Source organism: Peromyscus leucopus, chromosome 22 (assembly GCF_004664715.2).
Source record: "Peromyscus leucopus breed LL Stock chromosome 22, UCI_PerLeu_2.1, whole genome shotgun sequence".
Taxonomy (NCBI): Eukaryota; Metazoa; Chordata; class Mammalia; order Rodentia; family Cricetidae; genus Peromyscus; species Peromyscus leucopus.
In genome coordinates this window covers 9,226,943-9,253,199 of record NC_051081.1, presented here as the reverse complement: position 1 = coordinate 9,253,199, position 26,257 = coordinate 9,226,943, and the positions used below count along the sequence as shown (strand labels likewise).

General features: G+C 40.8%; 1 protein-coding gene across 2 annotated transcripts; it reads left to right on the top strand.

Moving 5' to 3' along the window:
* Positions 1-727: 727 nt before the first annotated feature.
* On the top strand, positions 728-25,907 carry LOC114685119 (zinc finger protein 136-like). 2 transcript variants are annotated; one of them, XM_028859737.2, is made up of 4 exons: positions 728-889; positions 19,946-20,072; positions 20,259-20,316; positions 23,035-25,907. In XM_028859737.2, the coding sequence occupies exons 1-4, from the start codon at positions 887-889 to the stop codon at positions 24,194-24,196; spliced, it is 1,350 nt and encodes a 449-aa protein (XP_028715570.1). In that variant the 5' UTR covers positions 728-886; the 3' UTR covers positions 24,197-25,907. The 2 variants fall into 2 exon arrangements, with proteins under 2 accessions (XP_028715570.1, XP_028715569.1); XM_028859736.2 differs by lacking the exon at positions 728-889 and adding an exon at positions 5,681-8,712.
* Positions 25,908-26,257: the final 350 nt, after the last annotated feature.

Sequence of the window (26,257 nt, the reverse complement as noted above, 5' to 3'; positions counted from 1 at the left end):
GAATAAAAGCCCACTTCTGTCTCTATAAATATAAGGGGAAAGCTAGAAGTTTGCCATCTTTATTATTTATTTGTGGCCCCTCTTTCTATTTACCTATCAGAGATCCATCTAACTCCTAGTCTCTGGCTTTGGGCTTCCTTGCTTTTCCCATAAAGTTTCCCTCCCTGCCACGTGACTGCCTGCCTCAGTGTAGCATAACTCAAATGACATGCTTTATTTTTCTTCTTCTCTCCATTGTCCTACTCCAACAGCTGCCATGACTTACAACTTTGCTTCCCTGGGATTTTTTTTTTTATTCTAATTAAACTGCTTTAATTAGCAGAGCAAGTAAACTGGTTCCTGCACCCCTAAGACGTTATGATTGCTACTATGTAACTGCACTTTTAATATACATTGAATAACTGTATCCTCTTGGCATATTTTTCTTTCTTGACTAAAAATCTATGGACTGAGTGAAAGGGTAGGGAAAAGTTTTTGCTATGATGCAAACTACATCATCTCAAATTTCTGAAGCGTGACAGTGGCTGCCCTAGCTTGGCACCCCTTTTTCTATGCAGCTGGTCTAGGGACTCCTTCTCTAGAACTGTGGCTGGAATGTGATACTTGTGCCCCAATTATTAAAATCGGAGCTTACCATCATGCACAGTGTAGAGGGTGGGCTCTGACAGCTACCCAATCAGTACCGCGGAGCGCAGCACGAGCTATCCAATCAGAAGCGCCGGTTGATGGAGCGGAAGTTCCTCACCGGCCATCTTTCTACTTGCCTGGCTATTGTGGTGCTGTCCTGGCAGGTGAGGGAGTAACGGGCGGCCGTTCAGGGTCCGTGGCTGTTTGACTTCCAACACCAGAGCGTTCCTAAGAGCCTCAGGAAGCCTGGGGCTCAGACATGGTAAGTGTCCTTGCGGCCAGCTATCCAATCAGGAGTGCCGGGAGGCAGAGCGGATGTTCCTCACACGCCATCTTTCTTCCTGGCACGGTCTGGTCAGCTGAGAGGGGCGGGAACACAGTCAAGCCTCTGGCCGGCTGACAGCCGACCTCTGAAGCTGTCTTGAAACGTTAAGAACCCTAGGACGCAGACGTGGTAAACGTCTGCAAGTATAGGAGTCACCGGGTCGGTGCCACACTTCTGCACCCAACCCTGCTTTGGGTGCTGCGGGCATCACGGTTTCTCTGCTCTCTGTGTGGCGGACCCCAGCGGCCTACCCCAACTTTTGCAGAATTCCGTTCTCCAATCTTTACCGCAAGACCCGTCCTGAAAAGTATATATAGTTGAGCATGTTAGCACATGCCCACAACACTGGGACATGCGAGAAGATAGTGAGTTGAAGGCCACTTTGGACTGAACCCCACATTCTAAGCCTACCTGAGCTAGCAGCAAGATTCCGTCCAAAAAAAGAGTGATGTAGACATTCAGTGCTTTTGGATTAGTTAACTTGGAAATAGATTAAGAAGCTCCATATTCTATCCCGGTGTTCTGGTCTATAATTATACATTATAACCCTCTTCTACAGTGATTTGTTATTTTACTTTCACTGTCTAAAAAAAAAATTGAGCAAAATATTGGGAACCATATTTACTTAATTTTTGCTTACTAATTACCATAAAAATTGTCTAGTTTTGCCTGGTATAGTGGCTCATGTCTTTAACCTTAGTATTCAGAAGGCAGAGACAGGTGGACCCCTGTGAGTTCAAGGCCAGACTAGTCTACAGAGTTAGTTCAGACCTGAAATTCCAACTACTCAAGAGACTAAAGCAGAAGGATGGCAAGCTCAAAGCCTGTCTAGGCTACAAGAATTCCAGGCCAGCTTGGGCAATTTAGAAAGAGCGTGTTTTAAAATAAAAAATAAAAAGAGGAACAGGGGATGTACTATAGTGGCAGAGAATATTTGCCTAGAACTAGATTCAATACCTAGCACACATAGGAGAAAATGATATTTTTGAACATGAATGGAATAAATACTTGGCAGGATGTCTGGAGGACAGCTAATACCAAAACTATGGTGTTAATATGGGTTTGTTGTTGTTTTAAGACAGTGTCTTATTTGCTTGCCTGGAACTCACTGTGAAGACCAGACTGAACTAGAATTCATAGAAATTTACTTGCCTCTGCCTCTTGAGTGCTGGGAATAAAGGTATATGCCACAAAACTCAGCCAAGTATTCTAAATACCCATGTACAAATGTCTAATGTCCTCAGTCATCTGGGAAGTTAATTCTGAAATTACAACAAGAGTGATGTAGTGGCATGGCTTGTAACCCCAAGTCTTGGAAAGAAAGAACATCACAAGTTTGAGGCTAACCCAGGTTACATAATAAGACCCTATCTCAAAAAACCATAACCATAAAAGTGGCAAACCACTTTCATCCCAGCATTTGGGAGGCAGAGGCAGACAGATCTCTGAGGACAGCTTGGTCTACAAAGTGAGTTCCAGGATAGCCAGGGCTACTCAGAGAAACCCTGTCTCTAAAAACAAACAAAAAATAACCATAGCCAGAGCCCAACTAGTAGATGAGCAAAGACTACCAAAGCTGTCCAGCCTTCATGTTGGCAAGGATACCCTCCAATGGGAGTGGCAGGCCCATAATAACTCAAAGAAACATACCCCAAAGCCACAGTTCCATTTCTAATTCTAGAAATTTATGGCAGAGTTCCCATTTGTCCTAAATAAAGAGATGGAGACATTTAGTACTGTTAACAGGATGAAATAAGTAAATTGTCCATTTGTAAGATGTAAAGGAAGTTAAGGAAAATAAATGATAACAGGAGATGATATGGAGGTTGGAGTTTCATCCTTTCAGTCTGGAAGTGGTGGCACACACCTTTAATCCAAGCACTTGAGAGGCTGAGGCATGTGGGTCTCTTAAGTTCAAGGACAGCCTGGCCTACATAAAGAGGCTCTGTCTCAGAAATAAATTGAGATTTCTTTCTTCTCTATGCATTTGCAGTGTGTAAAAAAGTGAGAGTGTCATTGTTGATCATTTCTGTTACCATATCCAACACCTAATTCTATACCAGCACTTGTTTTTGTGTATTTATGAGCAGTGTGGGGTGCTTTGGACAGTCTGGCCTGGCATGACTGTCCTGATACATTAAAGATATAAAGCATACATATAATGTATTTATTTCACTATTGTTAGTTGTTGTCATGCTTGTATTAGTTGTATTAGTCATTTTTCTCTTGCTGTGATGAAACATCATGACCAAGGCAACATATAGAAGAAACATGGTTCCAGAGGAATAAGAGTACATAGTGGTTGGGAAGCACAGTAGCAGGTGGGACTCATGGAAACAAGAATAGGAAGCTGGGGGCTCATCTTTACATGCAAGCATGAAGCAGAGAGAGTGAAATGGAAATGATGGGAGGCTTTTAATTCCAGTCTATCCCCTATCTCCTCTAGAAAACCCATGCCACCTAAACCTTCCCAAACAACTCCACCAACTTGGTATCTAAATGCTTAAGACTATAGAGGAAATTTCTCATTCAAACCTCCACACATACATGTAGTATGTAATTCTGAGTGTGGACATGAGAGTCTGGAACTGAGCTTCCTCTATAATTTGAAACACAACTGTCTCTTTAATATCATTTGAAGATTTTCCAGCACATTTTTGTGTTTTACTACACTTTCAATCAAATGCACCCTATTGTCATCCCATCTTTTGACACGTTCTCACTAAGTACTCTGGGTTGGCCTGGAACTAACTATGTACACTATGTACACTAGACTAGCCTCAAATTCATAGAGATCCTCATTATATTCTCTTATGTCTCTCCTACCCCCATTGATCTGTTTTTTCTCAACTAGTACCTTCCCAGTTTCTATACCACTAAAGAAAATGTCTCTTCCTCCCCTAGCAACCATACATAGAGATCCTCAAGGAGTAGATAGGCCTCATGAGCTTTTCCTCCTTAGCTACTAGTTAAAGACCTATAAGTCTTCAGAAGTCTCTCTCCCCTCCATAAAAGATGTTGATCAGCCCAATATTGTGCCAGTATTTTGTAGGTAACCCCAGCTGCTGTGAATTCAACTTCATGGTATTTAGATAGGAGAAAGAGAGAGAGAGAGTTATACACACATGTATTGCAGAGGCCAGAAAAGTACATCAGGTGCCCTGCCGTATCACTCTCTTGGCCTTTTTCCTTTAAGACAAGGTCTCACTGTACCTGAAGTGAAGCTGGGAGTTAGTGTTGTCTCAGCTTCCCCACAGAACTGGAGTTATAGGTACATGATGATCACAACTCAGGTCCCTGTGCTTATGCAAGCATTCTTACCCACTGAGCCATCTCTCCATCTAGTAAGTAGTGATATAAACCATACCCTTCAAGCCTCGGAGTTTTTCCCAGCTTGTGAAATAGTTGTGGTTATTTGTACATCCAGTGCTGTCCCATTGTAGCTTTTTCCTATGGATAGAACATAATCTAGTCTACTCTGATTTCCCCCTTTGAAATACCAAAGGAAGTCACTTACCAAAGCAGTAATTGAGGTGAGCATCAGCGTGTCATTTTTTATTTGAACAATACCTTAGTGGGAAAGGGTATTGTGTTTTGAATGTGAAATGTCCCCCATACTTCACGTGATTAAACACTTGATCTCTACCCAATGGTATGCTTTGGGAAGGTTGTTGAACCTTAAAGAGGTGAAGATTCACTGGGTGAACTGGAATACTGGAGGTGGGCCTGAGGCTTTATTGTATGTTGTATAGCCCACTTCCTCTTCACTCTCTGTTTCCCGAGTGTGGATGCATGTGACCACCCAGCCTCCTGCTCCTGTCACAATGCCATCTCTGCTTGCTGCTTTGTCTTCTTTGCCATGATTGACAATATTCTCTGAAACTGTGAGTCTGAGGCCAGCCTGGTATACATAGCAAGGTCCACATCAGCCAGGGATACACAGAGAAACCCTTTCTCAGAAATAAATAAATAAATAATAAAAACAAAAACAACAAGCAACTTGAGAGAATGGTTTATTTTCTTCACAAGTCCAGGTTACAGTTCGTTCTGCAGAAAAGGAAAGGCAGGGAACTTGAACTGGATAATCACATCACACTCATAGTCAAGAGCAGAGAGAAATGAATGTATTTATGCCTACCATTCAGCTAACTTTCATCTCTTACCCAGTCTGGGACCCAACCACAAGGACTAGTACCACTCACTTTTAGGCTAGATTTTCTCACATCAGTTAACACAACCAAGACACTCCCTCACAGACATGACCATAGAACAACCCAATATGGTCAGTCCTGCATTGAGACTTAGTTCCCAGGTAACTATAGATTTTGTAAAGTTGACAAAGCTAACCAACACAATGCCCTTAAACAGAATATTGGCAAAAAAAAAAAAAAAAGGCAGTTAAGACTGTACTGATGAGATTTTAATCAGAAGTGAGGACATCTGATTGGAAATGGGAAATTATCATCCTCATTACGAATGTCTAAAAGTATGGAGAACAGAACTTCAGAATGATGAACTGGTATATTTAGAATAAAAGGTCTCAGCTGTTGTTTGGGTTGCTGCATGACTTCCATTACTAGTGAGTGAAAATGAGGACATGACTGCTCCAGGGTGTGGTTGAGGAGAAGGATTTTATTGTAGATATTTCAGTCTGAGGCATCTGGAAGGGTGCAGACTGAACCAGGCCATGAGAGAAAAAAGGATGGGGGGGAGAGATCAAGAGAGGAAGAGAAGAGAGAAAGAGAGCCAAAAAGACAAAGAGACAAAGGGTGAGCCAGCAAGGAACTAAGAGGCCAAGAGAGCACATAGAAACCAAGAGAGTGTGTGGCCAGGAGGGCTGGTTTATAAAGGATCAGAAGTTCTGGGAAGAGAAGGGAAGCCCAGTCTCTGGGCTGGAGAGATTTAGAATAGGGGGTGGTGTGAGAGGTGCTGGGAGGAGCCACAGGTACTGAGTGAGACTTGACCCAGGTTATTTTTGGACCTGAAAACTGGCTTCTAAGGAAATGCATAAGGAAAGAAGGGACATAAAAACTGTTACTGTAATCAAAAGGGAAGTTGAAAGTAAAGATCTGGAAAATTCTCAGCCTAACTATGTAAAATATAAATACAGTATACTTTGAGAACAGCAAGTAGCGTCCAATCCACCTTACCTAGTAGATTTGGCTAGAAGGAAGCCTGGTGCTATTCATGAAAGATATGGAAAAATGACCTTGAAGGCATTATGGAGATTTTCAAAACTCCCCTTCCCATATTTGCAAATGCATGGATTATTTTGTTCATGTTGTTTGTGGTGGTGGGTTTTTTGTTTGTTTGTTTGTTTTATTTTACAGCAGTATCTCATTATATAACCCAGGCGGTCCACAAAATAATAGTACTGCTTCAGCCTTCTGAGTGCTGAGATTATAGGGATGTCATGCCCTTGATGCAGAAAAATTTAACATGAGGGGAAGGGGTTAACAATACCAGCTAACCTTGAGACTAAGGCCACTATAAATCTGTTTCTTTCTGCTGTACTTGAGTTAGTGCTTACCTTCTGTTTACTGATGAGAAATCACAAACAAATCTCAAACTATGTTTCTAATACTCCAGGTCTCCAGAGTGTAGAAGCTGGAGAAAAAGATAAACTTCTCCATGTATATTCCAAGAAATCTCTCCAGCGTTCCTAAGGCCAAGGCAAAATTGTATGGTAGGAGCAGAGCTATCAGAGAGACTCCCATTCCTAAGGCCCAGGCAACTTGTAGAGTTGAAGCTGTTGCAGTCTTCAACAGTACAGTGCATGGGTGGTCCATGGAAGAATGATCACCATTGATACCACAGAGATATAGAGCCACCAGCATGCAGCCATGCAACACAGTTCTGTGGCAGACACAAGAATATTCAATGCATGACAACTAAAACATTTGCTTCACCTCCCAAAGGGTTTCTAACAAGTCTACCCAAGTTTTGTGGGCTTTGAGCATGACCAGTATCTTCTGGTCAAACTGTCCCAGTATGGCCAGCAAGTCCAGCTAACTTTCTTTTAATATTTCCTTGCTTGCAATATAGATTCTTCAGTTTCAGTCCAACTGGTATCTGAAAACATTAAATGAAAATTTCTAGAGGTAAATATTAATAACTTTTAAGTTGTGGGTAGTTCTGAGTAATGTCATGAAATATACAGCAATGCTAGTCCAACATTTGCCTCATATAATCTCATTATATAGCAGCTATGTGACATCATATCAGCCCAAGAAGAAAGATGAATGCACTGTGCTGTGACATACTGAGACAGAAAGAAACTGCTATAGTTCTGTTTCCCTATTATATATTGTTGTAAATCTCTTCTTGTGCCTAGTTAGCAAATTAAAGTTTCTTGTATGTATAAGTAGAAAAAAACATATATTAGGCTAACTACTAGCCACTGTTTTCATGTTCCACTGCAGGTCTTAGGACATATCTCCTTCAGATGCTGGCCACTACTATTTCTTTATTTTCTTTTTTTCTTATTTATATTTTTTTACAGTTTCATTTTTGTATATTTTGATCTTTTTCACCCACCATTAGGTCATCCCCATCCCACTTCTTTTGAACCCTGGTTTCAGCAAGTTCCACTCCAACTCTGTTTTATTTTTTGTGTTTGTGACCTTATGACCTTAATTATGGTTACTTGAATGTACATGGGTGAGAGTTATTTTCTGAAGCATGGGCAATGTCTCAGAAGACAATGACCCTTTCTTCCCCAGCAAGCCATTAATTCCTCATAGTTCCTCTAGAAAGGTGGGGCCTAATTCTGGAATGTTGAGAGGCCCCATTTTCTGCAAGTCTTGTGCAGATAACTACACTACTGTGAGTTCATGAGCTCAACAGCTGTATCATGTCCAGAAGATAGTATTCACAATATTACTTCCCATCCTCCAATACTTGTATTCTTTGTATCCTTTCGCAATGTTCTCCAAGCCTTGGATGGGTGACACAGACATCCTGTTAAGGGGTGAGCATTCAAGAGTCCCTTATTCTCAGTATGTAGACCACTTAGAAGTGTCTATATTAAATATCACCCACTGCAAACAGAAGCTTGTCTGACCAGCAGTAATCTTCTCTGATAGCATCGCTAATCTGTGAGTATAAACGTAAATATTTATAAGACAGCTTGACATTATATTCATATGACAAAACAACAGAGCAGTTCTCCTTCAGGGCCCATGACCTCCCCACCCATAGACTTTTGAGCAAGTTTACACTATCACACATTGAGTCCCTTCCTGGAAAGAGGTCTTAAATGAAATCAGAAACTTCTTTGTTATAACCATACCTTCCATTCCACTCTTTACACCAAGGACACATCTTGACTGACCAGTCGATATTGTAGATTACAGGATTCACAACTGGCTAGGACACTTTGCTCTCAGCCGCAAAGTTCTGGCTTGATTTTTTTCTAGGGTTTGGTTGGTTGGTTGGTTTTTGCAACCAAATGGTGTGTTGTCGTCAGCATTAGAGTCCTACCATTTAGTTCTAATGGTCAACCAGAAGCAGGCCTCAGGCCAACTAGAAACCTAGAAAGGAGGTATAAGATGTGCCTAAGTTTGTGGGAACTGTCAGTTCATGAGTGCTGGTGGGCGGGGCGGAAGTTCTTTACCCGCCATCTTTCTTTCTGGCGCGGTCATAGTAGCGCAGAGGTCCTGTCAGCTGAGGAAGTCTTGTGGGTCTCAGCCTCGGTAGCAGGGAGAGCTTCTACCCGAGGAGCCGTGAGGCCGCAGGAGGCCCCCGGCGGCGGAGACATGGTGAGCGTGAGGCGGGTATGTGAGGTGGGCGGTTCTCCCCGACACTGCTGGCACGCGGGAGCTCGCGGGAGCGCTCAGTCCCTCCGCTCTCTGGACGATGGGACTCCCCTTGTACTGAGCGGGACTCAGTTGCACTGAGACCAGGTTTCCTGTCTGCAGCTCAGCCCACGCTATGCCGGATTCCTTCACATTATGGTGACAGCCATAGGGTCCTGGAGGAAGCTTTTGCCTTTATGTGGAACCGTGGGCGGGAGCTGCTGCGGTGCTGGGTCCCCGTCTCTGTGTTCTGTGGCAGTAGTTTTATGGCGAGTCTTTCCAATTCCTGGGAAAGGACATCTGAACTCTATGACCTTACCCATGCAGCCCAGTACTGTATGGAAAATAAATCTCCATGTATCCTGTCATTTCCTCATACTGCCCAACTCATTAGAAAGAATCCAATGTAACTGTGCTGTTGGAGTAGGAGAAAACTTGCGCTCCTCTCTGACGTCATTGTTATTGTCCTTTGACCGTTCTTTCTTTGGGGGTGGGGAGCGGGTTTTCGAGACAGGGTTTCTCTGTGTAGCTTTGCGCCTTTCCTGGAACTCACTCTGTAGCCCAGGGTGATCGTTCTTCCGTTGACAGTGGTTTTAAGATTACATCCTAATTGGAGGAAGACTTGATTGTAAAAAGTATTGCAATAGCAATAAGTCCCAGCTCTTAAATCTCCCGTGCATTCCAGTAATTAGGCAGAAGGGAGCTTAGCGTTACTATTTCCAAATAAATTGGAGTAGAAAGAAAGTGAAAGGGGAAGGATGAGGCACTTTCCCCTTAGGTCATCCTGTTCTTTGGAGGACTGTCAGGGAAAGGTGGTGTGCTGACTTTTGCTGAGACTGGGTCAGAGATAGCAGATGTGAAAGAAGAAGCTTGGCTGGAGAAAGAACAGATCATTCAGGAAAGTTTGCTTAATAAGTATTTTGTTTTCTCTGTTCAACTCAGCCATATATTTTTGGGACATGTGAGCATTTGGGTTTTTCTTTTTTAGAATTTTGTTTATGTGTATGAGTGTTTTGCCTGTGTATGTGTATGTGCACTACATGTGCGCCTGGTGATCACAGAGACCAGAAGATCCTCGTGGGACTAGAGTTACAAAGATGGTTATGAGCTGCCTTGTGGGTGCTGGGACGAAAACTCAGTTCCTCTGGAAGAGGAGCTAGTGCTCTTCTCAACTGAGCCATCTCTCAAGCATATGACAAATGGGCATTTGTAAGGTTTTTGTCTGGACTGGTCATAGATTTAAAGGGTCAGGCCTGGAAGTAACATCATCTAAATGTAAGGGAGGGAAATGTTTCTGACGTACAGAAAGTATTGTGAGAGGGAAGGTCAGTAATTGCTGTTTTCCAGGATTACATGTTTGGGTAAAACTCATCAACTTAAGTAAGCCATTTCTCTTTTCTACCGGGCAAGTGGCATGCAGTATAGTCAGAGTATAATTTGTACCTTGTCCGAATGTCTGTATTGAGCAGTCTGAGGGAAAATTACCTCAAGAAAAGGATTTATCATTTTTGCAGTGTATTTATGAATAATCTTAAAAGTCTGTTAGTGTCCCAGATTCTATCTAGGACATAGGAATGTCTTTGGATTGTTTTTTCTTTTCTTTTTATTTTTTTAATTAATATTTTTTCTGAGACAGGGTCTCACTATATATTCTTGGCTGGCTGACCTGGAACTCACTATGTAGATCAGGAGATCTGGATCTCATGGCAGTCTACCTACCTCTGCCTCCTGAGTGCTGGGATTTAAAAGCATGCATGCATCTTTTCTTCTTAGCTAAACCTTTCAGGCAACATTTGACCTCATGTTAATTAGACACTTAGAGTACCACACTTTGATCACTTTAGGATGAGGAGAGGGATCAGACAGAGCAAACAGGTACCTTGGACTATTATCTGCAGTGGAAACGGTATAGTGGAATTGAGCCATAAACCTGTCAGGGTTTTTTTAAATTCATTTATTTATATTTTATGTATATAAGTATGCATGTATATATGTATGTATGTCACATGTGAGGCCATTGCCCACAGTGGCAAGAAGAAAGCATCAGATCACCTGGAATTGGAGTTATGGTTGTGGGGCACCATGTGGGTGCTGGGAACCAAACCTGGGTCTTCCTTAAGAGCAGCAAGTGCTCTTAACCACTGAACTCTCTCTCTCTTATCACTGCAACCCTTAACATTAGTGTCTCTCTCTCTCTCTCTCTCTCTCTCTCTCTCTCTCTCTCTCTCTCTCTCTCTCTCTGTCTCTCTCTCTCTCTCTCTCTCTCTCTCTGTGTGGGGGGGGGGCATATGTGTTACAACATTCATAGGTCAGAGGACCATGTTCAGGGAGTTTGTTCTCTTCTTCCACTATGTGGGTTCCACATAGATCTTTCAGGCTTATGGGCAAGCCCCTTTACACCTACTGAGCCACCTTATTGGTTGGAACTTCTCAGGATTGTGCCAAGTGTAGGTGTCAGAATTGAATTGTAGGACATCTTATTGGTATTGGAGAATCTGGTAATGACACTGATGTCATAAAATGCCAGCACAATTGAGAATCCTCATCTAACTGTGTGTGTTTGGCCACTCCTCTGAATTGATTTTGTACAGGAAAGAAGCTATTAACACTGAGAAGTGGGGGAAGTTGGGTGCAGTTTCCAGAATGAAGTTTCCTAGATGCTCAGGGTTTCATGATTTACTAGAAGTGAAGCACCCTGGCCTACACCTATGTAGTGACCATGGTTTCTTTTTTGTTTTGTTTTCTTTTAGTTTTTTTGTTTGTTTTTCAAGACAGGGTCCTTGCTGTCCTAGAACTCACTGTATAGACCAGGCTAGCCTTGAACTCAGAGATCCACCTGCCTCTGCCTCTGGAGTGCTGGGATTAAAGGCATGCATCACCACTGCCCAGCCAGTGACCATGGTTTCTAAGCTTAGAGATGGGTTCATCCTTGTGAACTGGGGGTGAAACGGGCTATTTCTCTGATCTCATCTTTTGTTTTCCTTGTAGAATTGTGTTTCTATAGAGTAACAGTTTACAAAAACATCTTTTTAATTTCTTTCATGATTTGAGTATAAAATGGTGATATATAAACCTATGTGTGGGCACACACTTGCAAACCATGTATTTAGAAAGTTTGAGGCAGCAATGTTGTCATGAGGCTGAGGACAGTTTTATCTACATAGTAAAGTCAAGTTCAGCAAGTGCTCCAGAGCAAGACCTTGTCTCAATACTCTCTCCTGTACTTCCCCCCACAAAAAATGGGTGATGCTCTTGGTAAGATCCTGAGTGGATAGAAAGCTGGGGTCTGAAGAAGTAAGGAAATCAGAGGATAGAGGATGTTTGTGAAGGCAATTCTCCCCTCCTACCTTCACAGAGGTATAGACATTAAATTCAGTTCACTGGGTTTTCTTGGCAAGCACTTTCATCTGCTGAACCATCTTTATAGTCCAAGGAAATCTGCCCCACCCCCCACCCCCACCCTGAGACAGGATTTTTTTTTTTTTGGTAGCCTTGGCTGTCCTAGAAACGAGCTCTGTAGACCAGGCTGGCCTCAAACTCAGAGATCCACCAGCCTTTGCCTCCCAGATGCTGGGATTTAAGGCATGTGCCACTACCACCTGGCTCCAAGGGATTCCTTAAAATAAGGTTAATAATCACTTTGAATGACAGCATGTATATTCCCATGAAGTCACCCTGCTGGTGAATAAGTAGGCCATGGTCATTTCCAGAGACTCACTTTGATTTCATTCCACTCCTTACATACAGGAGATTTCTCTTTTTCTTTTCTGTTTTTCCTTTTTAACAGTTTTACAAACTGTCACTAGCCACATTTCATTTGGTTTCACCTCCTTTGAATTTTGGATGAAATAATAGTGCAATTAATATGGTTTTAAAAATTGTGGTTTCTTTGTTAAATAAAGTCTCTAGCAGTTATGTTGGTATTGGAAGCTAAATTTATAATAAAACCAGCTCACTCCATTTCTCTGCTTGTTATATTGGGCTTGTTCTGTATTTATTTTTGTGCTTATTTGTGTTTATTTGGTGATGTTCATAATATTATTTTGTTCCTCTGCATTTTTTTCCCTTTCACAGTGGGAAATGTAGGTGATTTCTCAACTATGAGTAGATTCAAATTTAGCAGGAAATTTTGTAGTTTATCATTTCATTTTCATAGATGTGTATTGTGTTATTTGACAATACTTCAGATAATCTACTTCATTGTCTAGTATTAAACATAATAGTGAGGGCAGGCAGTGGTGGTGCATGCCTTTAATCCCAGCACTCAGTTATACTGGTCTCAGAATGCTTCTGTTGGCCTTTTCCTCAGGACAAAACTGTGGCTCTCCATTGTTAGCTCCTTCAGCTCCTGTTTTCCCTTTGCCCTCTTGTCTTGACTTTAGTGAGCTTCAGGCAGCACTATGTAGCCCTCTCTTCTCCAAGAATTGGAGCAGGGAATTTCTCTTTATTTTTAAGGGGTTATGAAGGGGATGAGACTTACTTGTTCCCTATCACCCTTCCTTCTTTTCTTCCTTGCCTTATGTTTTCTCAGCACATTGATATGACCATAGGATTTTTATTCTTTGTAAAGATTTATTTTCATTATTATTATTTGGGGGTGGGGGTTGGAGTCAGTGTTTCTCTGTGTAGCCCTGGCTGTCCCAGAGCTGGCAATGTAGGCCAGGCTGGCCTCAAACTTAGAAATTCACCTGCTTCTGCATCCTGAGTGATGGGATCAAAAGCTTATGCCACCACACTTGGCTTTATTTTGAGAGAGAGAGAGAGAGAGAGAGAGAGAGAGAGAGAGAGAGAGAGAGGTGTTTGTCTGTATATGGGTTCAGGGCCTGCTGAGGCAAGAGGTGTTGGGCCCCTTGGCGCTGGAGTTACAGGCGGTTGTTTGCTGCCCAATATAGGTACCAGAAACTGAACTTGGGTGCTGTGCAAGACTAAAGTGAGCTCTTAACTGCTGAGCTATCTCTTCATCCTCAGATTTTTATTCTTTAGCTTGTTGAGATGATGGACTACATTCTTGGTTTTAAAATATTTTATCAGTCTTACATGTTTACAATAACTCCAAGTTGGTTATTGGGTATAATCCTCTTTATATATTAAAAAATGGAATTTACTATTGTTTATTTATTTTTTCATCTTTTTGTCTGGAGAAATTTATGGTTTATATTTCTTGTATCAGCTTCCTGGTTTTGTTTAATTTATGGATTTTGGAAACAGGGTTTCTCTATGTAACAGCTTTGGCTCTCCTGGAATTCACTTTGTAGACCAGTCTGGCCTTGAACTCACAAAAATCTACCTACTTCTGCCTCCCAAGTGCTGAGATTAAAGGTGTGCACCACTATACCAGGCTTTATGACTTTTTTTCATTTTGGTTTTTATATAATAGTAATATGGATCTCTAAATAACATGAATTAGTGTTACTGCTACTTAGATATTGTGGAAGAGATTATATATGTTTGATGTTATATTTTCATTCATTAAATGCTAAGTAGAATAAACCATTGAGAACATGTGAGGCTTATCCTTCCTGCTTTGGACAGTTATTTATTACTGCAGTGCCCTTTTCATAAGCTCCACTAATAAATACCTTATGTGAGCTTTTGTAGTGTTTCTTCCCAGAATTAGTTTCTTTCATTCAAGTTATTAAAATTGAGGATGGAATGGTTCTTAACACTACTGTCTGGTTCTTTTAACATCTATGGTATTAGTAGGGGCATAATTTTCATTCTCGTTAGTGATTTGTATGTTGTTTTTATTATTATTAATATTATCTGAGACAGTATTTCACTATGTAGCCTGAGCTGACCTCACACTCACAGCAGTCCTTCCTTAGCTTACAAGAGTGCTAAAATGATGTGTGAAACATTGTGCCCAACTGTGTTGTCTTTTATTTGGCTTATCTAAATAAGATTTCTATATTTTGAATAATTCCAAAGAATCTGCTTTTAGTTTTGGTAATTTCCTCTATTGATTTGGAAATTATGATTTCATCTATATATTCAGTTGTTATTTTCCCCTCCTTTATTAAAGATTATCTTATTTCTATTTCGCTGATTTTTGGAAGTGAATGTTAAAAGATTGAATTGAGATCTTTTTTTAGTGTATACATTGACTACTTTGTTTTGTTTGAGATAGGGTCTCACTATATAACTCTAGCTGTCCTAGAACTCACTCTGCAGACCAGCCTGGCCTCAACCGAACAGAGATCCACCTACCTCTGCTTCCCAAGTGCTAGGGTTAAAGGAGTGCACCACTATGCCAGTTTTGTATTCACGGCTTTTAATTCACATTGCTTTTTCTGCATCCTAGAAATGGTGTTTAGATAATACCTTAAGAATCTAGCCGGGCGTTGGTGGCGCACGCCTTTAATCCCAGCACTCGGGAGGCAGAGCCAGGCGGATCTCTGTGAATTCGAGGCCAGCCTGGGCTACCAAGTGAGCTCCAGGAAAGGCGCAAAACTACACAGAGAAACCCTGTCTCGAAAAAAAACCAAAAAAAAAAAAAAAAAAAAAAAAAAAGAATCTGTAATACTGATGCAGTAGTTCATGAATTCCTTTAGGTTATATTTATCTTATGTATATAGCAAAATTGATTGACAGGTATATATGTGCATTCGCGTGTGCGTGCGTGCACATAGTGTTTTCTGTTTATTTGATTTGCTTCCCCCTGCCATCCTGGGGTTTGAATTACATCTATGTATGTATTCCTGGCCTTTAGAATTTCTGCTAAGGAATCTGCTGCTGTTGTGATAAGTTTGTCTTTAAATGTGCTTGTCACTGTTCTCTCTTGCAGATTTTAATATTCTTTCTTTGAACTGTACTCTGATAATTTAACCGTAATGTGTTGATTCTTTTCTGTTCCATGTCTGTTTTTCTAAATACCCCTAGTGCCTGAGTGTGTATGTTATTTCCAAAATCTAGGCAATTTTCTGCTATGTTTCATAAGTAAGCTTCAGTCTTTTGAATTTTTTCATGTGTATGAGTGTTTTGCTAAAAGTGTGTTTGTAGCATGTCTGTGTAACACTGTGATGGTGAACATTACATTTAAGGTTTTAATTACTATGTGCATGCCTGGTACCCCCAGAAGCTAGATGAGGGTGAATAGAGTTGCAGATAGTTGTCAGCTGGGAATCCAATGTGGTTCTATATGAAAGCAGAAAGGTTTGTCTATTATTTTAAAAGATACTGCTGGGCTAGAGAGATAGCTCAACAATTAAAAGCATATCCTGCTTTTTCAGAGGACTCATTTGGTTCCCATATCCATTAACCCTAGCTGCTCCAGAATCTGAGGAGTAAATGATGCATGTTCAAACCCAGTGTGGCTTATAGAGTGAGTTTAGGCCAGCTTACATATTTTGGTGAGACCTTGACCTAAATAAAAAGTAAAAAGAGGGTCATGGGTACAACTCAATGGTAGAATGCTTCTTCTGCATGTATGAAGCCCTTGGTTTAAATGCCAGTAGAGGGGGGGAAAAACCTCAATAAATAAAGAATAGTAAAAAGTAGAATGAAGAAGGAAAATAGAAATAAAACAGTTGGATGAGAGGAAGGGCTTGGAGATTTAGCTCTTTGATAGAGTTTATTCCCAACATCACAAAAGAAAGGAAACGCTGAAAAATGACAAAGAAAAGAGAAATTCCCATTAAAGACTAAAAAAAAAAAGGAAGTGATTTTAAGATCCATTTGTTATTTATATGTATGTATTTGTCAGCATGTTTGTTTGCACACATTTGTGCAAATGCCTGTGGAGGCCAAAGAGGGTGTCACAATCTCTGGACCTGACATTATAGGTGGTTGTGACCTTCCAATATAGATGCAGAGAACCAAACTCATTCTCCTCAAGAACAGGAGGTGCTCTAACCACTGTGCAATCTCTGCAGCCCCAAAATTATTTACCTTATTAAGAAAAAAAAAAAAAAACTAGTGAGACATAAAAATAATAAAAAAAATAGGATAGGTGCTGGAGAGATGGCTCAACAGATAAGACCACATGCTGCTCTTGCAGAAGACTCATTTGATTCCCATATGCACGTTTGGTATCTCCAAATGGCCTGAGACTCCAGTTCCAGTGGAGTCCTATTTCTCTAGCCTCCTTAGGCACCTGCATTCAAGTGCATGTACCCCTCCATGTGCGCACGCACACACACAACACACAAACAATTAAAAATAAAGTAAGTTTTGTTTTGTTTTGTTTTTAAGTGGGATAGACAGAGACCCAATGCAGTGACAGATAGGAGTTACCACCAGTCTCCAGGGTGAGGTCCTATTCTCTGGCTTCCACCTAAGGCAGGTGGGGTGCTACTTGCCACTCCTGTTTCCACTCCACACTGTTTTACTTCCTCCAGTGGGGCACTAAAGAACTAGCCTTGCCCCTTCTTCTTTTGCTCCTCCCTGCCCTCCCCCCAGGTTCTGGTTCCATCTTTTCCTCTGTTCATAAACTACCTCTGGACAGTTGAATTGTTTTTTGTTCCGTGCTCATTCTTAGATACCACCATTGCTTCTTCCGCAAGCAACAAACGTTTATCCTCCTGTTCTGACTGCATTCTCATTTCCGACACTTCAGGGAAGGGGGGTTGGGGAGCAGCAAGCTGGTTACTACCCACCCCAGGGAAGATGGGGCTCTGCCACTTTAATACTGGAGCAGAGTAATGAGAAGGGCCGACTTTAATGGGGAAAGTATATATGGACCGCCTTCTTCCCTTGTTCTGGGGGGGAGGAGGGGGTGTGTGTGGAAGGAATTTGTCCTACCTAGGGCTTGCCGTATTTGCAGTTACTTGAATAAAAAAAGTAACCTTTTCTGGGCAGGGTGTGGGGCGTGGAGAGTTATCTTGAACTCATTGAGTTCCATCTAAAATTTGTGACACTATTCCTATTATTTCATTGTTCTTTGGCACTATCCATTTTTCTTAAGTAATGTTATTACCTTAGTAAATTACTCTCTGGAATTCCTGTGATAAATACCATCGGACTAGCTCAATAAAGATTCATCTTCCATTGGGGACTATGGGGCTCCAGCCCCTCGATAGTCCCCTCCCAGGATCCGGGAAGAATCTACAACCCCCTGATAATTAATCTTTGATGAAAAGAAATGAATCTATGTACACGAAACTCCTTAGTTCATACCCTTTATTATTATTCTGTGATAGTTCTCTCTCTACACAGCTTCTATTCTGCTCTCATGCCTAGCTCCTTCCTTGCCTGATTTCTCCATATTTGTCTACTGTCCCCTCTAGGTTCTATCTTAATTCCTTCATCTAGTTCTGTCCCTTCTAGGTTCTCATCTATCTAGTTCTTTCCCCTATCAGCTCCTCTCCCATCTCCTTCTCTCTCATCTGGCTCTTCCTCATCTTGTTCTTCCCCATCTGGCTCTTCCTCATCTTTCATCTCGTTCCTCTTGTCCTCTCTTCTAGCCCTTCAATCTAGTTCTTCCCCATCTCAGTTCGTTCCTCTCAAGTTCTTACCCATCTAGTTCTTCCATTCTCTTTTCTCTTCTCTGTTCTCTCGTGCCCTGGGAGTCCTGGTATATATACACTTACAAGCAGTCATCCCTTAGCAGTGCATAACCAGGCTTCCAGGGTCAAATGTAGGGGTGATAAGAATCACATAGGGAGGCAATAACCATTAATTATCATTTGCAACCCCAAAGGGAAGTGACCAATGGGGAAATGAATTAACTATAGGCTAAATTCAGGTAATATCTAAGAAGAGGGCTCTTATGTGCTCAACTATAATCTTAGAAAGTGTTAAGAATCTATAAGTTGCTAGGTCAATGGGAGAAAATAAAACTGTCTTCTTTTTTTCCCTGTGTCTGCTATCTGTTCAAGCTATCTGCCGTTTTTTCTGCATGGTGGGGGAAAGTGTGCTCAGTCGCTAGGCAACCTGTGTACAGCTAGATGCCTCTGGTGATAGTTAAAGGCAGATCTGGAACTGGAAGTAAGGTTTGGGAAAGGAGGAAGTAAGGCTTAATTGGCACATCCGCCAGGCCTTCTCAAACAGGTAGCCAGTCTGTTCTTAGAGAGTACAGAAGTTATCTCTGATAAAGTACTTTCCTCCATCTGGGGATGGACCTGGCCAGATGCTGCTAATGATAATTACAGGGAGGCTTGAACTCGAGTTCTGGCTGAGCATAGCTGTCAGCGCAGAAGGTTATCTAAATATTCCTAGAAGTGGTTAGGTAAGGAGTTAGCGGTCAATAACGTTGGTAAGGCCGTAAGAAAGGAGGGTCCGAGCTGAACTGTGTAAAGCTATTACTTAACGTCCACCTGACCTAGGCGGTGTCTCCTCACGGAATTTATCTTAAATCAGGAGAGTTTGCATGTGGACTGTTATTACTGCTAGTCCTTGAAAGTGGCCAAGGGAGATATCTGATTCCAGAGAAAGCCTTTCCTAAGGCAGTTCTCTAAATACCTGGAATGTGTATGTCCAGAGAGTGATCAGTCCACACTGTTAGCCCTTCTTAGGGAAAAGTCAATTGGGAAAGCTATGAAGGCACACATGATTTTCATAACAGAAGACAGCGGATATATAACAAGCCAAGTAACTCCAAAAACTCCTTGGGATTTGGCTTCCTCTGGAGGAATTCCTTGATTCCTCCAGGTAGTGACTTTGCCATAACCAGCTGAGTTCTTATGATATTCCTGCGGCCCGCAGCAGTCTCCCAGATGACACTTTGAGGATGATCAAATAGTCTGCCTCTGGTGAACATATTGGAAATTTTCAAGCATTTAGAGGGAAAGCAGGAGTTAAGCTAATAGCACATTGTATACAGAAACTCTATGGGAACATTTTAACTCCCAACCCCTGCTGAGGTCCACCCCAAGAGCAAAAACCAGCAAAAATCAAACCAAATCTAGAAACCAGCAAAAATCAAGCTTTGGTTTCAGTCATCTCTAAGAATATGTGGACTGAGTAAGGATAGCTAGTGATAGCTATGTGTGCAGTAAGTGGCAGGACTGTTGTGATAATAATCCAGGTATACCAAGTGCAGATGGATCCAGTAGCATAACTGGTGTTCCTGTTGCTGCCCTGTTATTTAAAAGAGTTCCAATTCAATACAGGAATTGCTGGGTAAGAGGGAGAGAGTATGCATGGTGAAAAAGAGTGTCATGATCTTTAAAGGAAACAGCACCCTGTGAACTTCTTACAGAGTGCATCTACATTGCAATGCTATGAATCTTACTCTTCCTCCTAATGTGGGATGTTTTAGGACTGTCTAACTTTTGAGGATGTGGCTGTGAACTTCACCTTGGAGGAATGGGATTTGTTGAATCCTTCCCAGAAGCAACTCTACACAGATGTGATGCAGGAAACCTTCAAAAACCTTGTTGCTATAGGTAAGAATGAGGTTATTTCCTCACTTAACAATGAGAGAACAAATCTGTCGTACTCACCAGTGCTGTTCAATGAATACCAAGGGTGACATGTGATGAATATACCAGGCATAGATAAGTTGTATCATGAACTTACAGAAGTTAATATTATAGACTTCATAATGATTTTTTTCTGGCTCTGCATTTTAGGACAAACTGAGGAAGGCCAGAGGATTGAAGAAGATGAACATTTTAGGAGAAACCTAAGGTAATCTGCCCCTCCAAATGAGAAGAATATTGCTCAAGCATGTGGGAATCAAAGGTAGAGAGATTGCTCAATAGTTAATAGCCCTGGTTGTTCTTATAGAGAACCAGGATTAGATTGTCAACACCCACCCACATGGTGGTTCATAACCATCTATAATTCCAGTCCCGGGAGATTGGACACCTTCTTCTCACCTCCTCAGGCACTGTATGTAGGTATTACACAGACATATATGTAAAGCACTTGTACACAAAGGGTAATTTTTCAAGAATATAGAAATGACTAGAAATTTTAAAAATAGGTCAACCAAACAAATATGCTCAACTTCAAAATAATTTTATCTCAAATAATTTTATATAATTTCATAGAGGATTGGTGACATGTAATACACCATCAAGATAATAAGTTGACTTTCTGATAATCCATTATACACAAAATTTGTTTCAAGTTCAAAATTATTTGAAATTATGTGGTCTGGACAGATAGATGGGTCAAGTGGTAAGAACACTTGCTGTGTAAGCATTAATACTTGAATTCAGTGATCCCCAGCACACACATTTTAAAAAAAGAAAAATGGAAACTGGACTATCCCTGGGGCTTACTGGCTATCAGCCTAGCTGGGAGGGTGAGAAAGGTAGCATGAGTTTCAGATTCAATAAAATAATCCCTGTATCAAGGGGATAAGATTGAAAGTTGTAAAAGAGGGGGGCTGGAGAGATGGCTCAGAGGTTAAGAGCACTGACTGCTCTTCCAGAGGTCCTGAGTTCAATTCCCAGCAACCACATGGTGGCTCACAACCATCTGCAAGGAGATCTGGTGCCCTCTTCTGGCCTGCAGTCATACATGCTGTATACATAATAAATAATAAATCTTTAAAAAAAAAAAAAAGAAAGTTGTAAAAGAGGATACCTGGTATTCTCATTTGACTTTCTAATGCACATACGCACACACATACATATATACATTTACCATATAACTCACAATAAGTACCGATGAGATGGCTCAGTAGGTAAAAGTGCTTGCCACCAAGCCTAATGACCTGGGTTCCTTCCTCGGAACACATATGGTGAATCAAGAGAACCAGCTCTTACAGGTTATCCTATGATATCTACATTGAGGTAGTAGCACATACATACTCACTCACCCATAACCACACACACACACACACACACACACACACACACACACACACACACAAGCACACAATAGATAGATAGATAGATAGATAGATAGATAGATAGATAGATAGATAGATAGACGGACAGACAGATAAATGTAGGGGGTTGGGGATTAAGATCACCAGTACTGTTCTTGAACAGAACCTGAGTTTGGACAGACAGACAGACAGACAGACAGATAGATAAATAAATGTAGGGGGTTGGGAATTAAGATCACCAGTACTATTCTTTTTTTTTTTTTGGTTTTTCGAGACAGGGTTTCTCTGTGTAGCTTTGCGCCTTTCCTGGAGCTCACTTGGTAGCCCAGGCTGGCCTCGAACTCACAGAGATCCACCTGGCTCTGCCTCCCGAGTGCTGGGATTAAAGGCGTGCGCCACCACCGTCCGGCCTTTTTTTTTTTTTACCAGTACTATTCTTGAACAGAACCTGAGTTTGGTTCATTCCCAGCATCCTTGTACTCTATCCAATTCCAGTGGATCTGAGCTCTTGCCTCTACGGGTACCACAGTTATGTGCACATACCTACACTCACACACACACACACACACACACACACACACACACACACATTTAAAAATAAAACAGATCTTTAAAGTTTGTTGTAAATACAAAGGAAATATTTTTAAGTTAAAATAAATAATAAAAGTGAAAAATGTATGACATTATATTTAGGCTTTGAGTGTGAGGTGTATTTAAAAAATTGAAGAAAGGGCCAGCAAGATGATTTAGTGGGTAAAGGCCCTTTGCTGCCCAAGGCTGACAACCTGAATTCATCTCCCAGAGCCCAATAAAGGTAAGAAGGAGAGTACTGACTCCACAAAGTTCTCCTCTGACCTTCACACAGCCCTCTCCCTGCTTATCCAGTAATAATTTAAAGTATGAAGGAATTTCTTCTTTATACTAGTCACTGGTTCTCATCTTCAAAATAGCATGTATATATGCAAGTATTTCAAAATCTCAAAGTTTTTCTGGAAGCATTTTGTTTAAAGAAGGTTTAAAGAGAGACACCTTGAGGACTGACTAATTACAATTATAGTAGTAAATGGTAATGAGTTCAGGGCCAGCTTAACCATTACATCAAGAAGCAAGACTCCATCACAAATGAATAATGAAAAATAAGTAAATAAACAATCATAATGACATGAGCATTCAGTGTTTGCAGAATAGTTTACTTGGTAAACATGTTAACATCTATAAATACCAGTATCTTCACATATAGATAGCCTCTAGAAATCCTGTAAAACATTTAGTCCCTTTATGTTAAAGAATTCTGGGCCAGGCGGTGGTGGCGCACACCTTTAATCCCAGCACTCAGGAGGCAGAGCCAGGTGGATCTCTGTGAGTTCGAGGCCAGTCTGGGCTACAGAGTAAGTTCCAGAAAAAGCACAAAGATACACAGAGAAACCCTGTCTCAAAAAAAATTTTTTTTTAATTTAAAAAAAATAAAAAATGTTAAAGAATTCTGATGCTGCAAAATAGGAACAGTTCTCCTGACAGGTAACTTATAAACAAAATTTAAGTAATGTGCCTTCTACTTTTTACAGAAATGAAGTGGTGGAATTATTGTATGAACGCAGTGAAGGGAGGCAATGTGAAGAAATCTTCAGCCAGTTTCCAGTTACAGTTGTGAACAAGAAAACCCCTCATGGAGTAAAACTGTGTGAAAGTAATTTATGTGAAGACATACTTATTGGTCTCCCACCCCTAAATATGCATAACCCCATTCAAACAGGACATAAACCATATGAATATGAGATATATGAAGACAGAGACAGTCTCCATAAATTTAGGGAATCTAGGAAATCCTTCATGTATCCTGAATGCTTTCTAAAACATGAATATAGTCACACCATAGAGAAGCCATATAAATGTCAGCAATGTGGAAAAGCCTTTTCTTCTTCCAGTAAGGTTCGAAGACATGAAAGAACTCATACTGGTGAGAAACCCTACATATGTAACCATTGTGGGAAAGCCTTCCCTAGTCGTGGTTCCCTTCGACGACATGACAGGATTCACAGTGGAGAGAAACCCTTTGTTTGTAAGTATTGTGGGAAAGCTTTCACTGGTCAAAGTTCACTTCCACGACATGAAAGAATTCACAGTGGAGAGAAACCCTATGTATGTAAGTACTGTGGGAAGTGTTTTATTTCTTCAAGTACCTGTCGAGTACATGAACGGACTCACACTGGAGAGAAACTCTATGTCTGTAACTTGTGTAATAAAGCTGTCACTACTCGTACTTCCCTTCGAAATCATGAAAGAATTCACAGTGGGGAGAAACCCTATGTCTGTGAACAGTGTGGGAAAGGTTTCATCTCTTCTGGTACCTTTCGAATACATGAGCGAATTCACACTGGAGAGAAGCCCTATAAGTGTAAGGAATGTGGGAAAGCCTTCACTATACAGAGTTCTCTTCAACGACATGAAAGGATTCACACTAGGGAAAAACCCTATGACTGTAAGGAATGTGGGAAAGCTTTTAGTGGTTACAGTTCCCTTCGACGCCATGAAAGGATTCACAGTGGAGAAAGACCCTATGCATGTAAGCAGTGTGGGAAAGCCTTTCCTGCTTTGGGTGATTGTCAAAGACATGAGCAAATTCATACTGGTGAGAAGCCCTACATATGTAAGCAGTGTGGGAAAGCCTTCACTCGTTGTGGTTCCCTTAGAATACATGAAAAGACCCATACTAGAGAGAATTCTTAAGCATAGAATGTTGAAAGGCCTCCTTATTGCATGTCCCTTCTATAAATAACATGACAGTGTTTACGGAAGAAAACAAGACTCAATATGAAGTTGTGAGGACTGCCATTAGTCATATTATTAGATTAACAAACATAAAGAACAAACTAAGAATGTACCCAATATCAAAACTTGTACAGAAACTTGATTGTAAGAAATAGTTTTAAAATTCTGAAAATTTTTCAAGTAGTGGAGTACTACAAATGTGCATTATGAAAGGTTCAATGCTCCAAAAATTACATATCCTGGAAGAAATTTTCTAAAAATTATATTACACTCATTAGTTTATTATTAAAATAGGTATATGAACTATTTATTTCTAAGTTTAATTCTTGTAAGTAAATGGTGGCATGGCATAATTCTCTGAAGTTTGCTTAAGTAATGGGGCAAGGGTTAATAGGTAGTATCTTTTTTTTTTTTTTTTTTTTTTTTTTTTTTTACCATTTTCCCTACCAGTCTGAAGAATTTTGATTGATTGAATGGAGGAATGGCCTTTTGCGATGTACCTATAGCACGAGTGAGTTGGCAATAGCTTACAGTACTAGGGCAAGGTTCTCCAGAAGGATAGATTTGCTCTAAATTGTCATCTAATATACTGTTTCTCCTGAGTCTAGAAGTCAAGGGAGGAGAGGGGGAATCATCCTTGGAACTTACTAGCAAAATTTTTGCTTCCTGTTCTGTTGGTATTACGGTTCAACAAAGGGATGTCCTTCCACTGGGAGGAACAACCATTCCTTTGAACTGAGAGCTAAGACACCCACACACACCCCAACCTACCCCTGGTTTACTCTAGGTTCTTTGTACCCTTGAGTTAACTAAAAACAGTTATTGACGTAGGGGGCGGGGGATGAGACTACAATTCAGCAATGAAGATGTGCTAATTATTTTTTACTACTTGATACAAGTTAGAGTTATCTGGAAACAGAGAACATCAATTGAGGAATTGCCTCCATTAAATTGACTGTAAGCAAGTCTATGAGGATTTTCTTGATTAGTGATGGATGTGACAGGGCCACTGTGGGTGGTCCGTTCCTAGGTAGTGGTCCTGTGTTGTAAAAGAATGCAGGCTGAGCAAGCCATAAGAAGCAAACTAATAATTAGTCTTCCTCCATGATCTCTGCTTCAAATCCTACTTCTAAGTTCCTGCCTTGAGATTCTACCCTGGCTTTCTCAGTGCTGGACTATAAAGTGTAATCCAAAACAAACCCCTTTCTCCTCAAGTTGGTTTTGGTCAGTGTTTTAGCAACAACAGCAACAAATGAAACTAGGACAAGAGGAAAGGAAGACTATTCTCGGATTCCCTTAGTATTACCAAGTCTGGTGATCAAAACCCATAGGAAGCTACAACTCAGTCCAAACAGGGTAGTAAATGACTCAGATACTTCAAGAATGAAATTGAGAGTTACTTCTCAAGGTAAAGAATTAGCTAATTTGGGTGTATGGTGTTTTTTATTTTTTTTTTAATACTAAAATGTATTTAAATTAAAAATTTTAAAACCAAGATGCTTAGTGCTTGCTGAAGATGAGGAAATACAAAATGACACCAGAAAAGATACTTAATAAATATGGTACACTTGTGAGACCTCACAAAAGTGAGGATTCCAGTTGTTTTCTGTCTTATTTTGTTAAAAAATATGTGTGCTAAGCCGGGCGTTGGTGGCGCACGCCTTTAATCCCAGCACTCGGGAGGCAGAGCCAGGCGGATCTCTGTGAGTTCGAGGCCAGCCTGGGCTACCAAGTGAGCTCCAGGAAAGGCGCAAAGCTACACAGAGAAACCCTGTCTCGAAAAACCACAAAAAAAAAAAAAAAAAAAAAAAATATGTGTGCTGGGCATATGCCTTTAATCCCAGCACCCAGTAGGCAAAGGCAGATGAGTCCTTGTGAGTTCAAAACCAACTTGGTCTACATAGTGAATTCCACAACAGCCAGGGATGCATAATGAGACCCTGACTCAAAAACAAACAAAAAAATATATATGTTTATTTTTATAGTGTGATGGTTATTGTTGATTGCAACTTAAAAAAA